General features: G+C 41.6%; 1 protein-coding gene, 1 long non-coding RNA gene and 1 other non-coding gene across 3 annotated transcripts in view; all 3 read left to right on the forward strand.

Annotated features, from left to right (window-relative positions):
* Positions 1 to 24,149, forward strand: part of LOC145357037 (uncharacterized) — a 447,747-nt gene that overhangs the window by 239,666 nt on the left and 183,932 nt on the right. The window lies entirely within an intron of this gene.
* The window catches only part of LOC145357035 (immunoglobulin-like and fibronectin type III domain-containing protein 1), a 79,139-nt gene continuing 60,444 nt past the window's right edge, over positions 5,455 to 24,149 (forward strand). Inside the window, exons 1-4 of the mRNA XM_080210087.1 lie at positions 5,455 to 5,557; positions 17,025 to 17,109; positions 17,750 to 17,872; positions 21,975 to 22,114. Coding sequence (XP_080066213.1) covers positions 17,067 to 17,109; positions 17,750 to 17,872; positions 21,975 to 22,114 — 306 coding nt within the window. The 5' untranslated portion in view covers positions 5,455 to 5,557; positions 17,025 to 17,066. The remainder of the gene's footprint in view (positions 5,558 to 17,024; positions 17,110 to 17,749; positions 17,873 to 21,974; positions 22,115 to 24,149) is intronic.
* On the forward strand, positions 22,156 to 22,354 carry LOC145357167 (U2 spliceosomal RNA). The gene has a single exon (XR_013889257.1). It is a non-coding gene; the product is annotated as a U2 spliceosomal RNA (small nuclear RNA).

Here is a 24,149-nt window from a genome sequence, read left to right on the forward strand (position 1 = left end):
CAATATGTCAATATGGACAGGACAATATGGTCAATAAGCGATGGCCTAGTGGCTAGGCTAGTAATCCAGAAACTCAGCTATTATTCTGAGTACCCAAGTTTGAATCCCGCCACAGCAGATGGTGGAGCTTGAATTCAATAAAAAATATGTGGAGTTAAGAATCTACTGATGAAACCATTGTCACTTGTTGGAAAAATCCATCTGGTTCACTAATGCCATTCTTATCTGGTCAGGCCTGCATGTGACTCCAGAGCCACAGCAATGTGGTTGGTTCTCAACTGCCCTCTGAAATGACTTAACAAGCCATTCAGTTCAAAGGGAACTAGGGATGGGCAATTAATGCTGGCCAACGAGGTTTGTCCATGTCCCACGAATAAAAAAAATTAGCAGATGTAACATTCCAAGATCTTGAGCTTTGTTTTCACGGCTAACTTTAGTTTCTTAGTAAATAGATTGGTCATCACACTACCAAAAGGATGTGGAAACTTTGGAGAGAGAACAAAGAAGGTTCACCAGGATGTTGCTTGGTCTTGAGGGTGCTGACAATGGAGGAGAGGTTGAATAAACTAGGATTGGAAATATGGAAGCTAGAGGTCTACAAAAGTTTGAGAGGCACAGACAGGCTGGATAGTCAGATGCCTTTTTCCAAGGGTGGAAGAATCAATTACACCGTGGCATTACAGGGAAAGAGGGAGAAAGTTTAAGAGAGATATGCGGGGCAAGTTTTTCACGCAGAGAGTGGTGGGTGCCTGGAAGGCAGTGCCAGGTGAAATGGTGGAAAGAGACACATTAGCAACATTTAAGAGGCATCTGGATGGGTACATGAATAGAGAGGGAATAGATGGATACGAACTCAGTAAAGGCAGAAGTTTTTTTTAGTTTAGTTAGGGCATTATGATTGGCACAGGCTTGGAGGACAAAAGGACCTGTTTCTGTGTTGTATTTTGCTTTGTTCTCTTTGTACTTTCTTTGTATTGACTATGCATAAAAACTTTGTTAAACATGAAAATTACTATTTTTCATTCATTTACAGGATGTGGGCATTGGTAGTTACATCAGTATTTATTGCCATTCTTTCTTGCCCTTTAGAAGATGGTGCCTTCTTGAACTGTAACAGTCCCTGAAGTGAAGGTGGATCCACTGCGCTGTTAGGGAGGGAAATCCAGGATTTTGACCCAGTGACAGTGAAGGAATGGCAATATATTTCCAAGTGAATGACTTGGAGGGGGAACCTCCAGGTGGTGGTGTTCGCAGGTACCTGCTGCCCTTGGCCTTCCAGATGGTAACAGTCGTGGGTTTGGCAACTATTCCTTGATGAGCTCCTGCAGTGTATCTTGTAGATAGTACACATGGCTGTCAGTGTTTGTCAGTGTTTGTCAGTGGTGGAGGGATTGAATGTTTGTGGATGGGATAGCAATCAAGCAAGCTGCTTTGTCCTGGATGGTATCAAGTCTCTTGAGTGTTGTTGGAGCTGCACTTATCCAGGCAAGTGTAGAGTATTCCATTATACTCCTGACTTGTGCCTTATAAATAATAGACAGGCTTTGGGGAGTTAGGAGGTGAATTACTCGCTGTGGGATTCTTTAGCCTTTGACTTGCTGACAGTCCAGTTCAGTTTCTGGTCAATGGAACCCCCAGGGTAGTAGAAATTCAGTGATGGTAATTCCATTGAATGTCAAGTGTGATGGTTAAATCCCCTCTTGTATAGCATGAATGATACTTGCCACTTGTCAACTCAAGCACGGATATTGTCCAGGGCTTGCTGAATCTAGGCATGGTCTGCTTCAGTATTGAAGAGTTGTGAGTGATATTGGACATTTTGCAATCAACAGCAAACATCCCCATTCCTGATCTTATGATGGAGGGAAGGTCATTGATGAAGCAGCTGAAGGTAATTGGGTTTAGGACACTACCATGAGGAACTTCTACAGTGAAGACTGTAGCTGAGATGATGGAACTCCAATGATCATAACCATCTTCCTTTGTGCCACTTATGACTCCAACTCATGGAAGGTTTTTCCTCTGACTCCAATTGAGTCCAGTTTTGCTAGGGCTCCTCAATTTTCTTCATTCTTTATTCCAATTCAATCCAATCAAATCAAACCCAATTCAGAGTCCCAACAAGTTGAGACATTCCCGATCCAAGCTGACAAGACAGGGCTCTTACCTCCTGTCTTTGGCTTGATCTACATGATCCAAGCTGATTGGAGTAGGCATAGCTCCTCCTCCAAGGCTTGATCTCATTTGCATCTTAGTCAAAAGTCCAAGATGCCACTTTAAAAAGTTGCTTCAAATGAAGCTAAAATGTAACCTAATGACTTCAACCAAGTACAGCATGTCGATACTACACTTGATCTTAGCCATATACTCAGTCAAATGGTGCCTTGATGACAAGGACAGTCATTCTCACCTCACTTCTAGCATTCAACTCTTTTGTCCAATTTTCAACCAAGACTGTAATATGGTCAGAAACTGAGTCACCCTGGCAGAACCCAAACTGAGCATCTGTGAACAGGTTAATGCCGAGTAAGTATCGCTTGATAGCACTGTTGAAGCCTAACCATCATATCCAAAGCACAAGTCAGTTTAATGATGATAGAGAGAGACTGATGTGGTGGTAATTAGCTGGGTTGGATTTGTCCTGCTTCTTCTGTATAGGACAATCTGGGCAAGTTTCCACATTGTTGGGCAGATGATAGTGTTGTAGCTATACTAGAACAGCTTAGCTAGAGTTGTGGTACGTTCTGGAACACAATCCTTAGTAATATTGCTGGAATCTTGTCAGGGTCCATAGCTTTTGCAGTTCCCAGTGCGCCTGGCCAAGTGTACAATGTACAGTGATAATCTTACCATTACAACGTTTTTACAAGCATGGGCCTATTTACTGTCTTTGCAGTGCTGGGTTTTTGTATTTATTTGATGTTGTGCTTTAAGTGTGGTGTGGAATATATAACGTAGCAGTCAGCAATGTGACTCCGCTAGCCACATTCAGTCATATGAAGTAGCATTCAGTTAAAACCAGAAGCCAGCCTCTTAAGTTATGGCGTGTGATAATATCATTACAGCTGCTATTTGCAGTTACCTATTCATTGGATAGGCAATAAACCATTATGCGCATACAACACATGCATGACAATGAGCAGGTTATATTAGATGCAGTATCCCGGAACACCACTCCACATGTCCTCCTAATGCTTATGCAGTGCCTGTTGCAGTAGCAACCTAAAAATAAGCACAGGGAATGGACAGTGGTATGAAAGAAATGAACAGCACTCTTGCACTAGAGGAAGTCTCTTCAAAAAAAGACTGACCTCTAGTTGTCAACGTAAAGTTGTGGTTCCTCCTGAATGGGACAACTTCTCTGAGGGGAAAAAGGTTTTCACCATTCATTTCACTGACAGCTGAATTTCTCTGTCCTGTCAGGAGTGGAATGGAGGGGGTGGGAGTCTGAATATACTAGTGTTAATTGACTTGCCATGCTGTCCCTGAAACTGTCAGGCAGGAGGACCTGATTGTGATCCCATGCAATCCCTGAGGAACACTACCACAAGGAACTCCTGCAGTGATGTGCTGGAGCTGAGATGATTGACCTCCAGTCACCATCTTCCTTTGTGCCAGGTATGACTCTAACCAGAGGAAGGTTTTTTCCCCCGATTCCCATTGAGTTCAGTTTTGCTAGGGCTCTTTGAATCCACACGCGGTCAAATGCTGCCTTGATGTCAAGGACAATCACTCCCACCTCACCTCTGGCTTTCAGCTTTTTTTAATCCAATTTTAAACCAAAGCTGTAATGTGGTCAGGAGTTGAGTGGCCCTGGCGGAACCCAAACTCAGCATCTATGAGCAGGTTATATGGTGACTAGAACACATGAAGAGCTCATTAATGGTGAGGCACAGTCAGGAGATACTACTGGGAGGTAACCAGACGTAGAGAGGTGGGAAGTCAGTCACAGCTTCCCGAGTGAATTACCTCAGACCCATAAAAGGGTGAATGGTGCAGAGTGGGTCTTGGCCATTGGGAATTGTGTGCCCTTGATGCAGTACAGGGACTGAGCAGAGTATGCAGTAAGTGATTGGGCAGTGAAAGAGATTGTTGCCTTCCTGGCATTTCAGGGCCATAAGAGTGGGCTGAAAGGTTGCCAAGGAAATTAGGAGGGCCACCTGAACACAATGCAGCAATGATAATTGGCAGAAGATGCTCAGATTTTGGGCCTCGTGGCGAGGAGTAGCTACATCCTCGTCAGGAAAGCCAGGGCCCAAGGAAGTGGCAAGAGAGAGGAATCAGGGGCAGGAAGGCCATAAACAGCTTTCCCTCTGCATAGGACTACAAAAAAGGAGTTACCTCAACATGAGCAAAAGAAAGTGCTGCAGAAGACTGCAACTCTCCAGGCAGGGGGCCATAAACATCTGTGCTCTGATCACTGGAGACCTCAGAACTCACAGCACTGATCCATGAACTTCTTATCACCATCAAAGCCACAGTGGCCATGGACTTCTTCACTTCTGCTTCCCTCTAAGGATCAGCTGCAGTCCAAGGTAGCATCTGTAAACAGCTATATATCACTGCATCTTACAGATCACTGATGCCCCACTTGCTAAAGCTGGACAATACAATTCAGGACAGATAAAGTCACATAGGCGTAGAGGCCAGTGGGTTTCACCACCATTCCCCCAGGTACAGACCAGTATCGATAACATCTGTGTGGCCACTAAGGCATCCGGTATTGCCCAGTCAGATTCATCAACAGGAAGAGATTCTACCCCCTCAACGGCCGACTGGTCTGTGACCACAACAAGTGCTTCCTCCATGTCTGCGCCACTTTCCTTGAAACTACCAGATCCTCTCCATCTTCTGTTGGTGCAGGCTGCCACAGCTCTTCACCTTATCCCTTGAAATCTGTGGATGGATCCTTAGAGGTAGGCAATATCACTTTAAGAGATGGCTACTCACCCCTCGAGGGGAGTCCCAAAACAGAAGTACCGAGTGATACAACCAAAGCCATCCTTCGAGAGGAAAAACCATTAAGCAGGTGAAAATGCTGTTCTGGCGCCTGGTTAGGATTACCCTCACAACCCAATCTGCCGTTTTCACATGCTAAATCATAACTAAATCATAATAACTAATGGTCACAAGCCACATTTCAAAATACCTACCAGACTGCTTGAGAACCTGTAAATATACAATATTTTAAAGAGAGTGTGCATGGCAATGACAGAGAGATTAGAAATTATTTGTAATTCTGTGTATGTATATCAAAGCAGACATGTTGCAACTCCTTGGAGCCAGTCACATGGAGCTCATCTTGTGACTGCTCACCACTACTCCCAGGTCAGCAGCTGCCGTACACCTAGCGAGCAGCGAGAGTGTTAAAGGCAGAAAGTGGACACTATCTGCCAATGGCTGGAAGAAATTTGAGAACCCTTGCTTCATATCTCTGACAAATGTTTTGGCAAGGTCCACGAAACGTTGATATTTACTGGGGACTGAAGTGTGAAACCCTTAGGGATCAAGCACATTCGTCTATTAAGAAGCAAGCCGTGCACTTCACATGGGAAAGGTATGTAGGAGAGCATTAATGCGCAATGAAAATACTCGTGCCTTTCAAACACTATCTTGACAGCCTGAGCTAAAATGATTGCGGGTTTAGGAAATAGTTTGGTACATTGTAATAACTTCATGCGGCATTTGTTTATCAATTCCAACGCATATCATGGAATGTTCCTTTAAGTGGCCTCTTCTAGTGAGTAGTCGTTTTGGATGGTGGGTGAAATATCTTTTTTCCCCAGAGTTGCATGGGTTTGATACTGACATAATTGTTGCTGTGAAACAATTTGATTTTCTGCCACATTTTTTATGTTGGAGGAATATGATAAACAGGAGAACAACTATAAACTGGTTAATGATTGCAATCTAATGTTTAACTTTGCAAAAATGACAGAAATGGGTATGAGACAAAGTAGATACAGCAGAAAATTGAAAGCTTCTGTTGCTCGACTTGTTTATTTTCATAAGATATAATTTTTAAAAGATTGGTTTCACTGACATTAAACTACATCCAAAATGTCACCCTTCTCGAAAAACTAAAATCATTCGCACGTTGTCAAATTCAAAATCTGCCCCGAACCAGTGTAATGTTTTAAAATGTAGATTTATAAAAATTTTGCTTTAAAAACATTCCTTGATACAGTTTAAGAGTGTAATCTTGGTTCAGTTTGATTAATGAGCTAAAAATAGTTTCTTACAAAAATAGCAATTCCACTGCCTGTGAGTGGTCTGATTTTAAGTAACTAAAAATGACTTTAAGGTTTGAAGATTAGGTATTAGTGTCACAAGTAGGCTTCCTTTAGCACTGCCATAAAGTTACCACACTCCACTAGTTGCCACATTCCAGCACCTGTTCAAGTACACTGAGGGAGAATTTAGCATGGCCAATGCAGTTAACCAGGATGTCTTTTGGATTGTGGGAGGAAACTGGAGAACCCGGAGGAAATCCACACAGACATGGGGAGAACGTGCAAAGTCCACACAGATGTGATCCAAGCAGAGAATCACATCTGGGTTCCTGGTGCTGTGAGGCAGCAATGCTAATCACTACAAACTATACAGAATCATTTCTTGGCTACATTGATATATACTAGTCAAATTTCTAGTCATTTAGATTAAAATAATTATTCATAAGCTTTTAAAAATTGCCCGTAAGTTCCTTAGGTACAAAAAGCAAACATAATCTTAGAGACTACTTGAAGACTTGTAAATGGACATAAAATAACAGAAATCCAAAATGGTTGCTTTAGTTCCGGGATTTGTGGGCAGGGCCTTCTTCTCCCATAATTTTTGCAAACTGGTTGGAAAGGCTGCCGAAGAAAAGATCTTGATTTGTGCTAAGCATGAACGATGCTGAAAGATTGAAGTGCTTTACGCTAATTTGGAATGAATTGCACCAAAGTGAAACAGCACAACCAGGCAGAATCTCAAGGCTGACATATCGGCTAAATATAAATGATGCAAAACGTGTTTAAAAAGTGTTTGCATCAAATTGAGGTCATTTTTTTGGTGCCCGGTATATTGTAAAATGTTGAAAATGGTGACCCACTACTAACCAAACCTGGAAGCACAGCAAATCCATTGCAAGACCCTATTTAGGAGAGATGATAGTGTAATGGTAATGTCACTCATCTAGTAATTCAGAGGCCCAGGCTATATGCTTTGGTTTCAGAACCACCATGGAAGCTGGTGGAATTTAAATTCAATTAATAATCTATGGAATTGAAAGCCAGTCTCAGTAAAGGTGAACATGTTGTTATAACAACCCATCTGGTTCACTAATGTCCTTTCGGGAAGGAAATCTGCCACCTCTTAGCTTGTCTGGCCTACGTGTGACTCTAGATCATGTGCCCTTGGGAATGGCCCAATAAACTGTGTATAGTAAGTCTTCGGAGGCAGAAGTTACTTCACCAAAATCCCTTTATTTATAACTCAAACAGCAGTACACAGAGTGCTCGTAGTTAGTAGTCTATCTCGGGGGTAAGGCGGCAGAGGAACTGACATTGCCGGTTAAGTGCAAGGCAAAGACTCCCTGATTGGGTCCTTAATTAGGAAGCTCATACTCTAACTCAATGGCCTGATTGAAATCATTACACCCTGTAGCACAGGGGCATTTATGGATGGGTAACAAATAATGGCTTGTCAGCAAAGCTCACAAACCATGAAAGAATAATTTTTTAAAAGAAAACGGTTTGATACTGTTCTATGCTTGACTAGTTCCTCTGGTTTAATGTAGAGCTGCATTTTGAACACTGATGCAACAAAGCTGCTAGAAACTTCTAAAACTTATTGACATGAAAAAAATGGGGTTCCCCATTCGTTAAATCTGAAGGTCAAGAAAACTAGCCACTGAATGAGAAAAGTTCACTGCACCCATTAGTCTAGAGTTTCCATTCACGCGAGGTTGTACCCTGGAAAATGCATTGAGGGATCTCTCGGAAGTCTCCATGACAAGGTCTTACTGGAATTGCCTAGCAAGTTTCAACTTCCACTGTTTGGCTTTTGCCTGGAACATTCAGAAACTCTGATTTAAAGTCAGCAACTTTGGATGGTTCGGACTCACTAAGTAGATTAGTTAACCAGAAAATGTTAGAAGGATTCAGTTCGAACTCTTGGGTGACAGTACTACTGGCCAGTATTTTACGACCTCGCTTGGGTGAGGCTCACAAAATCCCGCCCGAGGCCAAGAAGAATTCCATTCTGCAAGTCGCATCCGCCGCGATTCCGGGGCAGGTGTGCTGGTGAAATTCCAGCTTCTGACTCTACACTGGACCCCCGCACTCCCTCCACAAATAGCTAACCCCCCCTCCATCCACTACCCCCTAATCCCACACTAACCTTTGAATCCCCAACGACTCCCCAAAACCGCCCACTGACGACTACTCCTCGACATTCCCACACCCCAACTACCCCCCCCCCCAACAAAATACCCTTCAATTCTCCTCACTACTGCCCAACTACCCCCACCCAATCCTGCCTGAACCTCGCCAGCCATCCCAAACCCATCTTCCAGACCCCACCGCACCCCAGCCCCAAGCCCAGAATAGCTCAGAAGCTGCAGTATGAATGTTTTAGATAGTGCCCAGGGTAAGAGGTTTACCAAGCTCCTTGGTTAACAAAATAAAAGTTTGCCTTTTGCAAAAAAATGTCAATCAAGAATATAATTTTATACTCACAATAAAATGACAGGAAACGACTTATTGTGTCATCCGTATACAGAGTATATAATTAGGGAGTAAATAATGTGTTGAGATTTGTTGAGATTTCAAAAGAAGGATTTTGAAGAAATGTTAATGAAGAGACTTGAATTTAAATGAAAACCCAGTGTCCAGATTTTGCAATATAAACAATTCAATTGGTAGCATCAGTCATTTCAGGGAAGGAAATCTGCCATCCTTACGTGGTCTGGCCTATCTGTGACTCCAGAGCCACAGCAATGTAGTTGACTCTTAAATGTCCTCTGGAAAGGCCTCAGTTCAAGAGCAACCAGGGATGGGCAAGAAATGCTGGCCCAGCCAGTGACACTTACAATCGATTCAATTGGTAGCAACAGTAATCATTAATCCTCTAAAACTGACAGAAACATGTAGGCCAGAATTGTCCGACCTTGCCCACAGCTGAGATTTTCCGATCCTGCTGCAGTAAATGGACTTTTAGCTGAGTACCAAATTTTCCATTCTCAGTGGCCAGGGTGGTAGAGCTTTTGAGGCTGGAGAATTCCAGTCCTGGAATCTGCAATTGCTCAGTTAACTGTGTAAATCCAGAAGTTGCTGCCAATGATTCCATATGTTTCCATAAATGTGATGTTGAAATCATCCAGACTACAATCAAATAGAAAGCACTGTACTGATGGGAACTTGCCCTTTTATGCTGTTATTGTTCCTACAAAATCTATTGATGACTGAGCTGTAATTGTGTTTCTAATGATGTATTAAGTTTCTAAATATTACTAAGACATCTCCCTGGGCCTGGAAAAATATTTTTTACATTTTTGGAATGAGAGGTTTTCCATTCTTATTTTAAAGAAAACACATTTTTAAAATTAACTTTAATCTTATGCATTCCAATTATTTAATTTTGATCTCTGTGAAATTTGATGGAAAATGAAGGATAATCAGTTCATTTTGAGGTGGCACGGTGGCACAGTGTTAGCATTGCTGCCTCACAGTGCCAGGGACTTGGGTTATTCCTGGCTCAGGTCATGGTCTGTGCAGATTCTGCACATTCTACCCATCTGTGTGGGTTTCCTCTGATTCTCTGGTCTCCTCCCACAGTCCGAAAGACATGCTGGTTAGGTGCATCTGCTATGCTAAAGTCTCCCACAGTATACCTGAACAGGCACTGGAATATGGTGACTAGTGGATTTTCACAGTAACTTCATTGTAGTGTTAATCTAAGCCTACTTGTGACGCTGTTAAATAAACAAACTTTTAAAACTTACCTTTACTTCCTGAGTTTCTGTCTGTGAGAATACTTCAATTTAATTGGTTGCCTGCCCTGCATGTTGCTGGATGTCTGAAAGCCCCTTGACTTGATGCCAATTCAAACTAAAGTTGGGAAAGTCGCTATCGCCTCAGCACTTATGGCAAAATCTGGGCCATTGCATATATCATTGTGGAGTAGATGTGTTTAATTATTACCTTTCTTTCTTGTTGCTTCATTTTTGGGGGTTTGTGAGTATTGCTGATGAGGGCATCATTTGTTTCCCTTTCTAGATACCCTTGAGCAGCTGAGTGGCTTGTTACATTGTTCTAGAGAGCAGTTAAAAGTCCACTACGCTAATTTGTAGTTTGAAGTCACATGTAGGCAGGAGCAAGTGACGACAGTAACTCGCCTGAAGGGCATCAACGTGGTGCTAGGTTTTTATGACAATACAGTACTTATATGATCATCAGTAACAGAACTGACATTTCCATACACAGGATATAGAATGAATATACTATGAGACAGCTGAACACCTTAGTTCATAAAAATCAGAAATAGGACCCGAGCAGTGAAAACATATGGGGCAAGATTCTCTGGCCTCCCTGCAGCGTGTTTCTCAGCAGCGAGAAGTAGCACACTGTTGGCCAGCAGCAGGATTTTCTGACCCTGTCGCTGTCGATGGGATTTCCCCTTAAATATTATTTATTCATTCATGGATTGTAAGTGTCGCTGGCTGGGCCAGCATTTCTTGCCCATCCCTGGTTGCTCTTGAACTGAGGCCTTTCCAGAGGGCATTTAAGAGCAGCAACTACATTGCTGTGGCTCTGGAGTCACAGATAGGCCAGGCCACGTAAGGTTGGCAGATTTCCTTCCCTGAAAGGATATTAGTGAACCAGATGGTTCTTTATAACAATGGACCACATGTAGTTTCACATCATATACTGCTAGGCCACCCATAGTGGAGTGTGCCATTGGCGAAACCAGAACATCCCGCCGGCATGAACAGCCGGAAGATTCCGCCCATGATGTGCCGAGTTTAATACAAAATGCAGAGTGCAGTAGACCTTTTATTTCTATTCTGCAAAATATTGTAATGATTTGTATGCTGACATGATCATTATTATACAAGCCTTTTATAACTGTATGCTTTTATTTTATCATTGTTCATAACCACAGTATAAATTATGATAAATTGTTTTATTTTTATTATCATCACAATTTGGCGACTCGAATAGAATCTTACAAGGCTGCACTGCATACAAGCACCCCAAATTACAGAAAAAAAGAATCATAGAATCCATACAATGCAAAAAGAGGTCATTGGGCCCATCGAGCCAGCAAAAACAACAATCCCATCCAGACCCTGTCCCCATAACCCCATGTATGCAGACACAAGGAGAACATGCAAACTCCACACATCAGTAATGGGGTGGCACGGCGGCACAGTGGTTAGCACTGCTGCCTTATAGCAGGGACTTGAGTTCAATTCCTGGCTTGGGTCACTGTATGTGTGGATTCTGCACGCTCTCCCAATGTCCACATGGGTTTCCTCCGGCTGCTCCAGTTTCTTCCCGCAGTCCGAAAGACACACTGGTTACGTGCATTGGCCATGCTAAATCCTCCCTCGGTGTACCCGAACAAGCACTGGAGTGTGGCAACTAAGGCATTTTTACAAAAACTTTGTTGCAGTGTGAATGTAAGCCTACTTGTAACACTAATGAATAAACTTTGACACCAAGGCCAGATTGAACCCAGGTCCCTGACGCTGTGAGGCAGCAGCAATAAGCCAATTATCTATCTGTGTCAAATTAATTAACTGAATTTAAATTATGAAGTCATGTCTCCAGGGCAATGAGCCTAGATTGCTAGATTATTTGTCCAATAACACTTCACCAAGCTACTGTCCCCCATTAACTAAGATGTGGAAATGCTGGGGTTGGACTGGGGTAAACACAGTAAGAAGTCTCACAACACCAGGTTAAAGTCCAACAGGTTTATTTGGTAGCAAACGCCACTAGCTTTCGGACCGCTGCTCCTTCGTCAGGTTTCTTACCTCATTAGCTAATCCATTTATATTTAAAACATTAAAGCAAATTATATAAGTACCAATGACTTAGAATGTCTTACTATATTAAATGCACTAGGTAAATATATTTTGTTGAATATTAAAGGTGACTCTCTGTTTTGTGTTTGCATGGCACCATCTAGTGGATAAAAGTTAAATTGTGTTCAACATTGATTCCATTGAACATATTGCAACTGAGCCTTGACAATTGAGTCAAGAATGGGTGTGGGTGAAAATCAGAACATTGTGTGGGTTCTAGTGCCAGGATAATTTTCTATTTTATATTAAAATGTGTGAAAATAGGATTAGCCACAAATAAGAGCACATCTTAATCTTTATGTATCAATAACAGATACATTGACCATAAGCAGAATAAGTCTCAGGAAGTAAAGAGTGTGTTCCTCTAAATTTACACCTCTGCCTGTACTGTGAATCTCTGCTATTTTCATCTTGACACAAGGCTCCAGAACAACTGGTTTGGATAAAGAACATCTGCTTTATAAATGGCTTGATATATTATGCTCCAATAGCACTTTAAACAGTGATGTATGGATAAGTAGGTAAATATGATCCAGCTTGTCTGTGGTTTTATTATTTGTTTAACATCAAAAGGTTCCTACACTATTTGAACAAAAAGTAATGAAATCCATAAATTTCCATAAAGGTTCATGTCTTAAAATATTTAACGACCCCTCGCTGCAAAATATCTTCGGAATGTAGAAATTATTTTAATTGTGTATTGAAATATTGATGGTGTGGAGATGCCGGCATTGGACTGGGGTAAACACAGTAAGAAGGCTCACAACACCTGGTTAAAGTCCAACAGGTCCAACTAGTGGTGTTTGCTACCAAATAAACCTGTTGGACTTTAACGTGGTGTTGCGAGACTTCTTACTGTGTTTAAAAGTTGAAGCAGAGCTCAAATTCTTTCAAGTATTTAAGTCCACAGGCATAAATAAATAGCATTGATTTGTTTGAGTGTGTCATTACTTTGTAGGACCAGAAAATTTGTACGTGTTGAAAAATGCTAATTCAATGCCTAGATTTTTAAATGTGTAGATTAGATGGATTAGCAATGGTAAATGTTATGAGGATAACGTGGGGAGAGGACCTGGGTAAAATACTCTGGCCATGTTGAATTGCCCCTTAGTGTCGAGGAAATTGGCAGGGTAAATATATACGGTTATGGGAATAGGGCTCGGGTGGGATTGTTGTTGGTGCAGACTTGGATGGGCCCAATGGCCTCTTTCAGCACTGCAGGAATTCTATGATTCTTCAATGATTCTATTGTTTTTAATTCGGGGTGTTTGTATGCAGGGTGGTCTTGTAAGATTTTATTCAAGTTCTATACCCCTAATTGAAAACATCTGGAGCCATAGCAAAAGGGGAAATCTGTCAAATAGTAGAACAAATTAGCAACAGTTTAGTTCTCAAAAATCTTTCATGAGGGTGTAGAAATTCTCAAGAACTTACTATTTACAATTATAATTTACCACTTAGATCCAAATTAACTGTTGTCAACCCACAGAACTAAACTACCTTGACAGTTTCATATTCTCTAAGCATATTTCCATTGTTTTATTCTTTTCAAATCAAAAATAATAAAACTAAATTAATTTTGTTATGAGCATTTTCTTTAAAGCACGTCACACGAAGCGGTTATATTTAATTCATTGAAAGATTTAGAACATAAGAAATAGGAGCAGGAGTAGGCCATTGGAAGAAGGTTTTCTTTTGTGTTGCTTTCCTGTTGTTTGAATAGAGATGTAGCAGCAGCACAGTGGCGCAGTGGTTAGCATTGTTGCCTCACAACGCTGAGGACCTGGGTTCAATTCCTGGCTTGAGTCACTGTATGTGTGAGTCTGTATGTTCTCTGTGTGTGTGTGTGAGTTTCCTTCAGGTGCTCTGGTTTCCTCCCACAATCTGAAGGTGCTAGTTAGGTGCATTGGCAATGCTAAGTTCTCCCTTGATATACCTGAACAGGAACTGGAGTGTGGCGACTAGGGGATTTACACAGTAACTTCATTGAAGTGTTAATGTAAGCCTATTTGTGACCTTAATAAATAAACTTTAAAAACATTTTCCTGTCTCACCTGCCATGAGAATTGTAGCAAGCAGGGGCAAATCATCCAAATGTCTGTTGACCTCAGACAGGATTTTCCGGCATTGGGGCAGGTGTGGACAGAAAATCCCACCCGTTGGAGCTTTTACAAGCATATTAACATGAAGAGGTTTGAAAATGTAAGTGGGGTCCCTTAAAGGCAGAGACAGAAAAATTACAACAGAGAGTGAAGGAATGGCAGAGACACTGAACGATGTTCTGATTTCTGTGGAAGACACAAAGAATATATGGGAAATTCTGGGGAACTAAGGGTTTAATGAGAATCAGGAATGTAAGGCAATTGATATTAGTAAGGGAAAAATACTGTAGGAGCTAAAGGCACTAAAAGCCACCTGAACTACTTAATCAATATGCCAGAATTTAAAAGAGACAATGGATGCATTGATTTTGCTCTTTCAGCATTCTCCAGTTTCCTTTCAGATTAGAAGATAACAAATATGACCCCATTTCTTTGTGAAAGGAGTGAGAGCAAAGATAGGGAACCAGAATCCTGTTAGACTGACATCGATAAGGAAAGTACAAGAATATGTAAAGGATCTCTTAACAGGGCAGTTGAAAAACCATAATATGATGTAATTGTATTCTGGAGTTGGCTGGATGTGGAACTTGGGGCATAGGTTATGGGCAAAAAACAGGATTAGGCTATTGAATTGGACGAGCAACCACGATCGCGATGAATGGTGGAGCAGGTTCGAACGGCCGAATGGCTTCCTCCTGCTCCTACCTTATGTTTTTGACTTCTATAAATAAAGGCTGCACAGTTTTACAAAAGGGAAATGATGTTTGATAAATCTATTAGAACTTTATGAGGGTTTCACTGGCAGGGTGGATAAGGGGGCTCCAGTGAATATAATAAATTTGAACTTTCAGAAGACATTGAATAAGATAACATACTAAAGATTGTAATACTAGCATTCTATGAATAGAGGTAACCTATTAACAGGGAGTCATGTTTGGTTCATGGATAGAAAAGGGTTAGGAATAAATAGGTCATTTTGGAAATGCAGGACATAATTATTAGAGTGCCACAGGAATTAATTGTGGGCTCTGGACATCGAAACTTGTCCAATCATGATGCATAGCAAAGTACTGTGTCGAAAGTCATCACATACATATCTTGTGGTCAACCAATATTACGTAACAATGCACATCACACCTGGAATCCTCTGCTCAACACTATTTCCTTGACTTCCTACCCTCGCAGACATTACTCCACCACACATTCGCCGATTGACAAATCCCCTAAGTTGGTTGAAACGATCCATGCTGCTCCTCATTTACCAATCCACGATCATCTGTTCAAACAATCTACTGCCCACCTTCCATCTGCACCCCCCTCCCCACACAATGCAACCTTCCTGAGCAAGGTCAAGGAATGGAAACTACTGAACAACCTGCTTCAGCAAAGTCAGAGAATTTGGCAGCCAGCCAAATCTTTGTTCATTGTGGTGGGATGGAAACATCCCACCGGTGTAAATAGCAATAAGATTCTGGCCATTGAGCTTTATCAAGTAGATGCCCATGCCTGTCAGTTCCACCAGTGGTATTTTCTAAGTTTAAGTCATTTTTAATGTTTTGACTTTGTCATAGTTTTGAAGAAGCAAGTAGATCAGCATTTAAAGAAGAAAATGATATGAGGAAGGATCAGGTAAATAGGATTATGTAAGATAAATCTAATTTAGAGCTGAAAACTGATCAGTGTCATCTCCTCCTGTGCTCATATTTAAATAATTACATCTGTGATTTTATATGGATCAAGAAGAAGAACATCCCATTCAAATATATTGATTGGCATGATGTATCTATACTTGTACTGTAGACACAATGTCCAATTTGCCATAGAAAGTTAACTTGTCAGTTCAAATCTCAGCATCTTTTTAATGATGTGATAAATTACCGCCAACCTGACACTGGCAATAATGATTACAATGTGGCATCTCATTCATTCAGTTTTTAACTATTGTTGGAATTTTTTTAAAAGCATATACTTTAATTAGCATTAAATCAACAAACTGAACAGCTGTACGAACAACTGACTCTGGTATATTGCCAACAATAATAATAAATTGGGGAGAAAAATGGTGACAATGGTTTGCACTGCAGCCTCACAGTGCCAGGGGTCCAGGTTGTATTCTGGGCTTGGTGACTATGGAGTTTGCATGTTCTCTCTGACTCTGTGTACGTTTCCTCCAAGTGCTCCTGTTTCCACCCACGGTCCAAAGATGTGCAAGTTAGGTGAATTGGCCATGCTTATTCGCTCCTTTGTATAGATTAGGGAGATTAGCAGGGTAAATAATAGGGTTACAGGAATTGGTGGGATGTTCTGTTGACAAGTCAGTGCAGAGTCAATGGGCCAAATGGCTTCCTTATGCACTATAGGGATTCTATGATTCCATGAAAAAAATAGGGAAAGTATTATCTTGAATTAAATTTCTATTATTTAATAAATCATTGAGACAGGGTTTTTGTCTATACAGCAGTGTTTGGTGCAGTAACGTACAGCACTCTCGGACACCGAATCGTGGACTGGGGGATAGTGGATACATTGAATTTACGATGAGCATTTATTATATGAGATGGCATGCATTTGAATGTTATAAACTGAAAAAAAAACTGCTCCAACTTCACCTATCTCTCTGGGTAGTCCAGAAGAAAAAAATTAAAGATCCTTCACATGACTCAGAATACAAATTTTATACTTCCATTTATACATTATGAGAATTAATGTAGTAAGTGTATGTACAATTTAAAAAATATATACCTTTCACACAGAGTGACACCTTTTACGTTAGTCTCAATGGGTAACACTTCAAAGTCATAGACATAGAAGTACAAGATTAATCTGTACCATGTTCTCTCAATTAACAGCTTTGACCTTATAAGTGTTAAGTGAAGAGTAAGAAGCCAAACATGGACAAGAAAATGAATCCATCAACGGGTAGCACCAGACCAGGTAATGCTTTATGGAACGACGAATAAGAATATCTGCTTTTGATTAGTGCTTAAATAGATTGGCATGTAGATTTAACAAATTTGCAGGAAGTAAAATGTCCACTTTGGACATCTTTCAATTGGGATTTTGTAATTGGCTGGAGTTACAGCTTCAAACAGTGGGATGACAAATTGGAGATTTTGGGTGAGATTTTCCAGTCCCGCAACCAGAAAACCCGCCTGAGATCAATAGGGTGGTGGGGGAAGGTTAACAGATGTAACGACCTGATAATAACATTTAAATGTCTTCAAATTGGAATCCTAACGTTGGAATTCCCATTACATCACTGGCAGGGTACAGGGAGAATCACTACAAGGAATCCACATTTTGGGACCCCCAGGAGATTTCCCACTCCTGCCGCAGAACCAGCCCCCATCCCATCCACCCCCACCTCCAAAATGGGAGTGGAAAATTCCCCCTATTGCTTCTCATTAACAGCAACTCTTTATAAATCATGGATAGCATCACTGGGAAATTAAAATAGCATTCCCAGTAGTTACAAGTGTTTCCTAATAATCCGAATCTTGAGACAAAAACTGAAAGGTATTAGTTACTTTTCCTCTGTAACAAAACTAGTTTTATTTTTATTAAAACGCTCTAGGTGCCAAAACAAAGAGATCATCAACTCCAGGAGTTATGTTAACAGAGTTCACAGAAAATATCCCAAAAGGATGTTGCGGACCAGATATTGCACGCAGACCAATCCCGCTGACCATGCAAGAGGGTAAGGAACTAAATAGAAATCATCTACCTCATCTGTCCTAATGTTCAAAGGTGCCCCAAATTTGTGGCACCTTTGGGTGGCATGATCTGAAATTAATATTTCTCATCAGTACTTACTGTTGAGAAAGGCATGGATATTCGGGAACTTGAGGAAATAAATCGTGATGTCCTGAGGCAAGGACATGATTAGGGACAGTCAGCATGGCTATGTGAGTAGAAAATCATTTCTCACAAACTTGATTGCGTTTTTTGAAGGAGTAACCTCGAACAAGGTGAGGACAGTGCAGCTGATGTTGTCTACATGGACTTTGACAAGGTACAACTGCATGGTAGGTTGTTGCATTGGGTTAAATATCATGGGATCCAGGGTGAGGTAGTCAAATGGATACAACATTGGCTTGATGGCAGAAGACAGGGATGATTGTAGAGGGTTGTTTTTCAAACCAGAGGCCTGTGACCAGCAGTGTGCCTCAGGGATCGGCACTGGGTTCACTGTTATTTGTCATTTATATTAACGATTTAAATGAGAATTTAAGAGGCATGGTTAGTAAGTTAGTAGATGACACCAAGATCGGTGGCATAATGGACAGTGAAAATGGTTATCTAGGATTGTAATGGGATCTTGAACAATTGGGTCAGTGGATTGATGAATGGCTGATGGAGTTTAATTTAGATAAATGCGGGATGATGCATTTTGGTAGATTGAACCAGGGTAGAACTTACTCAGATAATGGTGATGGTGTTGGGGATAGATCAGACCAGGGCAGAACTTATTTAGTTAATGTAGGGTGTTGGGGAGAGTAATAGAACAAAGAGGTCGAGAGGTACAGGTTCATAGCTCCTTGAAAGTGGAGTCACAGGTGGACAGAGTGGTGAAGAAGGTATTTGGCTTAGTTTTACTGGTCAGAACATTGAATACAGGAGTTGGGACACCTTGCTGAAGTTGTATAAGACATTGATAAAACCACACTTGGGATACTCTATACGGTGCTGGCCACCCTGTTATAGAAAGGGTAATATTAAACTAGAAAGAGTGCAGAAAATATTTACTAGGGTGTTGCCATGACTTGATGGTTTGAGTTATAAGGAGAGGCTGGATAGATTGGGATTTTTTTCCCTGGAGCATAGGATACTTTGGATTGATCTCACAGAGGTCTATAAAATAATGAGGGGCACAGATCAGCTAGATAGTCAACATCTTTTCTCAAAGGTGGGGGGGGGTCTAAAACTAGAGGGAATAGGTTTAAGATGAGAGAGGAGAAATACAAAAAGGTCCAGAGGGGCAATTTTTTGTGGTTAAAAAGAGCAGCATCGACAAGTTGGCCGAAGGACCTATTTCCATGCTGTAAACCTCTATGACTCTATGACAACACAGTGGTTAGCACTGCTGTCTCATAGCACCAGGGACCCGGGTTCGATTCTGTGGATCATAATGGAGCCTGCATGTTCTCCCAGTGTCTGCGTGGGTTTCCTCTGGGTGCTCCGGTTTCCTCCCATAGACTGAAAGACGTGGTATTTAGGTATATTGGCCATGCTAAATTCTCCCTCAGTATACCTGAACAGGCACTGGCGTGTGGTGACTAGGGGATTTTCACAGCAACTTCATTGCAGTGTTAATGTAAGCCTACTTAAGACACTAATAAATAAACTCAAAACTTAAAACTTACCTTTGGAGTACATTCACGCACCCAATTTTGAGGGGATGCAATGATATTTGGAGGTCATAACAGTTGCGGAACCGAGACTGTAACTCTGAATTTTGGGGTTTGGACTGACTCTGGGGTGAAGTAGGCTGGGACTTACTTCTGAGGAGGTCATCTCAGCTCAGCCCAGCTTCATTGCATGCTGCAGAGTATGATAGAGCAGAGAGAGATGAGGGAAACTGATGTTGTTCTCCTTAAAATAGAGCAAGTTAAGGGGAATTTGTTATTTTATGAGGTGCATAAGGTCGTTATTTTTAAAAATCATTTCATGGGACATGGACATCACTGGCATTTGTTGCCCATCCCTAATTACCCTTCAGTTTATTGGCTTGTTATGTCATTTCAAAGGATATTTAAGAATCAACCAAATGGCTGTGGGTCTGGAATCACATGTCAGCCAGACCTGACCAACTAAGGACAGCAGATTAGTGAGTCAGATGGATTTTTACAATAACCAACTATGGTCATCATCATCAGCCTTAAGATTTTTTAAAAAATTGATTTCAAATTTCACCATAGTGGGGTTTGAACCTGGGTTCACTGAGCATTATCCTGACTTTCTGAATTATTAATCCAGTGACAATAACACAAATCCACCAGCTTTCCTGAAATTGCTAAAATGAAACTGGCAGGGACTTTAGTGAATTGAGGACACAGATTCAAGATTATTGACAAAAGATCCAGCACAGAGATGAGGTTAAAAAAAATCATGCAGGGAATCATTATGGTCTGGATTGCATTGTCTACAGGGTTGCTGCAAGGAGTGGAACTAATTCTTGTCTCAAAGAGTTGACGCAGGTGGAGGTTTAGTGGTGCTGTCACTAGACTACTAATCCAAAGACCACAGGCAATGTTCTGCATTTGAATCCCAAATGTGGAATTTGAATTCAATAAAAATTTAATAGATTAATGATGACCATAAAAGATTTGATGGGGAAAAAACAGATCACATTTCCTTTGGGAAAAGGAAATCTGCCATCATCATCTGATCTGGTTTGCATGTGACGCAGAAACACGACAATGTGGTTGATTCTGAACTGTCCTTTGTAATGGTCATAAGATGGACAGTTAAGAATCAACCACAGTTCAAACGTAACAAATGATGGTCTTGCCAGTGATACTCACATCCCATAAAAGAGTTTTTAAAATTCTGTGCTGTAAGAATTTTCTTACACTGTGGTCAAAGGACTGAGAACCATGTGGGCTGCGAAGGGAGGGAACACACAGTCCGGAAACAATCTTTTGCAGCCTTTGAAGTTTCCCAGAGATGGCTAGGCTGCCAGATAGACAGCACACTAATTGATGGTGAACAGGCAAATGAGCCTGTTAAGAAGTCAATTAAATGGTATGGTCCAGAGGTTTACTCATTTTTCCAGCTTCCACATTGTTGGGATGGAATTCTCCGGCCTCGTTGGTCTAAAAGCCAGAAATTCCTGCTCGACCGTCAATGGAGTTTCATGTTCTCTGCAACTCCCTTATTAAAATTTCAGTGGCAAGCAGGATGGGAGAATTCTGGCCTTGGTTACTAATTGAATGACTCTAACCAAACTCACTTTCAGTTTCTACTGCTCACCAAACCTGGTTTGCAACCTGACATCGGGGGTTCTTTACTAGTGACAGTACTTTGCCCTATATTTTTAATAACACAATGGCAGCAGAAAAGCAACGATTGAGCAGTCTGTCATTGACATTTCCATTAGTTGACCTCGTGGATCCAACAAAAGAATATCTTTACTCTCCAAAACCTAGCTAAATGATAGTGTAACTGGGCATCATAACAATGGGAACTCTTGCCCAATGCATTGAATAAATTTATCAATCATAAATAAGCTTACATTAACACTGTAATGAAATTACTGTGAAAATTCCCTAGTCGCTACACTTTATCGCCTGTTCGGGTACCATGAGGGAGAATTTAGCATGGCCAATGCACCTAACCAGCACATCTTTCACACTGTGGATAGAAACCGGAGCACAGGGAAGTAACCCATGCTGACATGGAAAGAACATGCAGACTCTGCACAGATAGTGACCCAAGACAGGAATCAAACCCGGGTTCCTGATGCCTTGAGGTAGCAGTGCTAACCATTGTGCCACCTCACTGCGACCTCTTATTGTGTCCTTCTCAAGGGCAATTAGAGATGAGCAAAGGTATTGGCCTTACCAAAGAATAAAAGAACCCTAACACTCGATTAGTTCCCCTATCATTCAGAAGAGGAAACAAAGACAAAGCCATCTGTAAACTACCAAGCCTGTTTATCTTTGTATGTACTTACAAATGTCCTCCCTGGCATGAAGGGGCTGATGAATTCACTATTTACGAACTGTAGTGACACTTCCATTTTTTTCTGGTTTGGAAATGAATTCATTAACACTTTTGTGTTAATTATTCTTTTAAAGGTAAAACTGCTAATTTTAAAGCCGCTATTCGAGGAAATCCAGAGCCTACAGTAGTCTGGAGCTTTAAAACAAAAGAACTCAGAAATAGTAACAAGCATAAGATCTATTTTGACATGGTTATGAGTGAACATGTCCTGCAGGTAAGGACTGTACACCTATCTGGCTATGTATCATATCATGTATCACTTCTCGGCCTTTTGGCTAAGATCATGTGTAGTATCGACATGCTGTACTTGGTTGAAGTCATAAGGTTACATTGCAGCTTCATTTCAAGTAATTTTTTAAAGCAGCATCTTGGCCTTTTGGCTAAGATGCAAATGAGACCAAGCCTTGGAGGAGGAGCAATGCCTACTCCAATCAGCTTGGATCATGTAGATCAAGCTCAAGACAGGAGGTGAGAGGCCTGGCTTGTCAGCTTGGATCGGGAATGTCTCATTTACTGAGATCAGAATTGGACATTGATTGGATTGAATTGGATATATAAACAAAAAAATTCAATTAGTTTTCCTGGTGTGACCCTTCCTAAAGAGTCCTTGAGCAGAAAATCAATCAGTCTAAAATGTTGATGAAGAACGGTATTACAGTATTCCCTCACATCAGGCATCCAACATAGATTTCTATTAGAGCTCCATATGTAACCACTGAGTGTCTCGATTAGTAACATCATCAGCTATGGAAATTAATTCAAATTCACAAACACAGTTCATTGGATGGTGACATTTTTTCAATCTCAGTCTGTATTTTTGGTCCGTAAGGAAAGAGAGGATATGCCCGGGTAGTGCCTTGGTACAGTCCCAGCACCCTGATAGTACCAACCTGACCCTGTTAAGGGTAGTACCTAGGATGGGTCCTCTGGAGACCCCAATTGGAGGTTGCCCCATTTCCATGTGGTTGGATGTGGAGGGTAGAATATTTCTTCAGCACAGATTGGATCGGACTCTCCAGGGGACCCATGCCAGGCACTGCCCAGCTCCTGATGAAGGGGCAGCGCTCGGAAAACTAGCGGCTTGTGCTACCAAACAAACCTGTTGGACTTTAACCTAGTGTTGTGAGACTTCTTACTGTGTTTACCCAGTCCAACACCGACACCTCCACATCATAGCTCCCACACTGCCAACATGACGATGAAAACCACACCCATAGGTTTTCTGTGCCCAGAGTGCCAGAGAATTTAGAGAGAAATCTCAGCTGTGCAACTGGAGAACCAGCATTCTGTGCACAGAGTGCAAAATTCCACCCAATAATAGCTGCAAATTCCACACCTCTCCCGCCAATTATAACTCAGAACTAGTTAACGCACCAAATGCAGCCCAAACTATATTGAACAGGCATCTGCCAATGTTGAACTGCTTCGTTATCAAATATACTTGCATGTCAGAAGGTGAGGTCACTCTAACCTGTCTGAAACTTCCCAATCAGAAGAAAATTAACCTCATTCACAAAGTCCCTTGTTACATAGCAAGTTCCCAGATAAGGGTTTACCCAGCAATTGTCCAGAAGCGCTCATTTCCCTTGGACAATTATGCTACACTGGGAACCAAGTTATTTTCAGTGGCTCTGCCAGTGTTATGCTAATGATGACTCTTAATGAGATAGAGGAAATAAAAGCAATTCTACCTTCAGATTAATTGTTTTAAAGATGCTGACTGGTCCCCACACAGAGACATCGATACTCCTGAATCCACAGAGGACGGTCCCCCACTCCTCCCCCCAACACCACCATCTGACCCAACCTATCTGGGCACTGCCTCCCCATGATCCCCATACACCCAACCCAGACCTCCAAAGACTCAATCTCACCCAACCCCCACCTTCCCCTTCTCAAAACTGACCTAACCTCCTGACCTGGTTGCATATCCCCTCAACCTGTCCCAACCCTCAACACCCACCCCCCATGTCCAATTTCCCACCCACCTCCGGTGTCTGACTCATACACCCTCTGTGACATCTGACCCTGACTTACAACCCCTCTGCCCCCACCCCCAATGTCTGTCCACTACATGATGTCTGATACTCCCAATGCCCAATTCCCTCCTGATGTCTAACTGTGCTTCTCCATGTCTGACCCAAGCCCCTTGTCTATAATGAAGAGGTCATATCCTCCCTCACTCTGCTTCTTTTGGACTCTGATGCTGGATGCAGGGAAATGCTGCACTGCCTGCATCTCACCCAGCC

Source organism: Carcharhinus amblyrhynchos, chromosome 22 (genome assembly GCF_965287045.1).
Source record: "Carcharhinus amblyrhynchos chromosome 22, sCarAmb.v2.hapA, whole genome shotgun sequence".
In the NCBI taxonomy this organism is placed as follows: domain Eukaryota; kingdom Metazoa; phylum Chordata; class Chondrichthyes; order Carcharhiniformes; family Carcharhinidae; genus Carcharhinus; species Carcharhinus amblyrhynchos.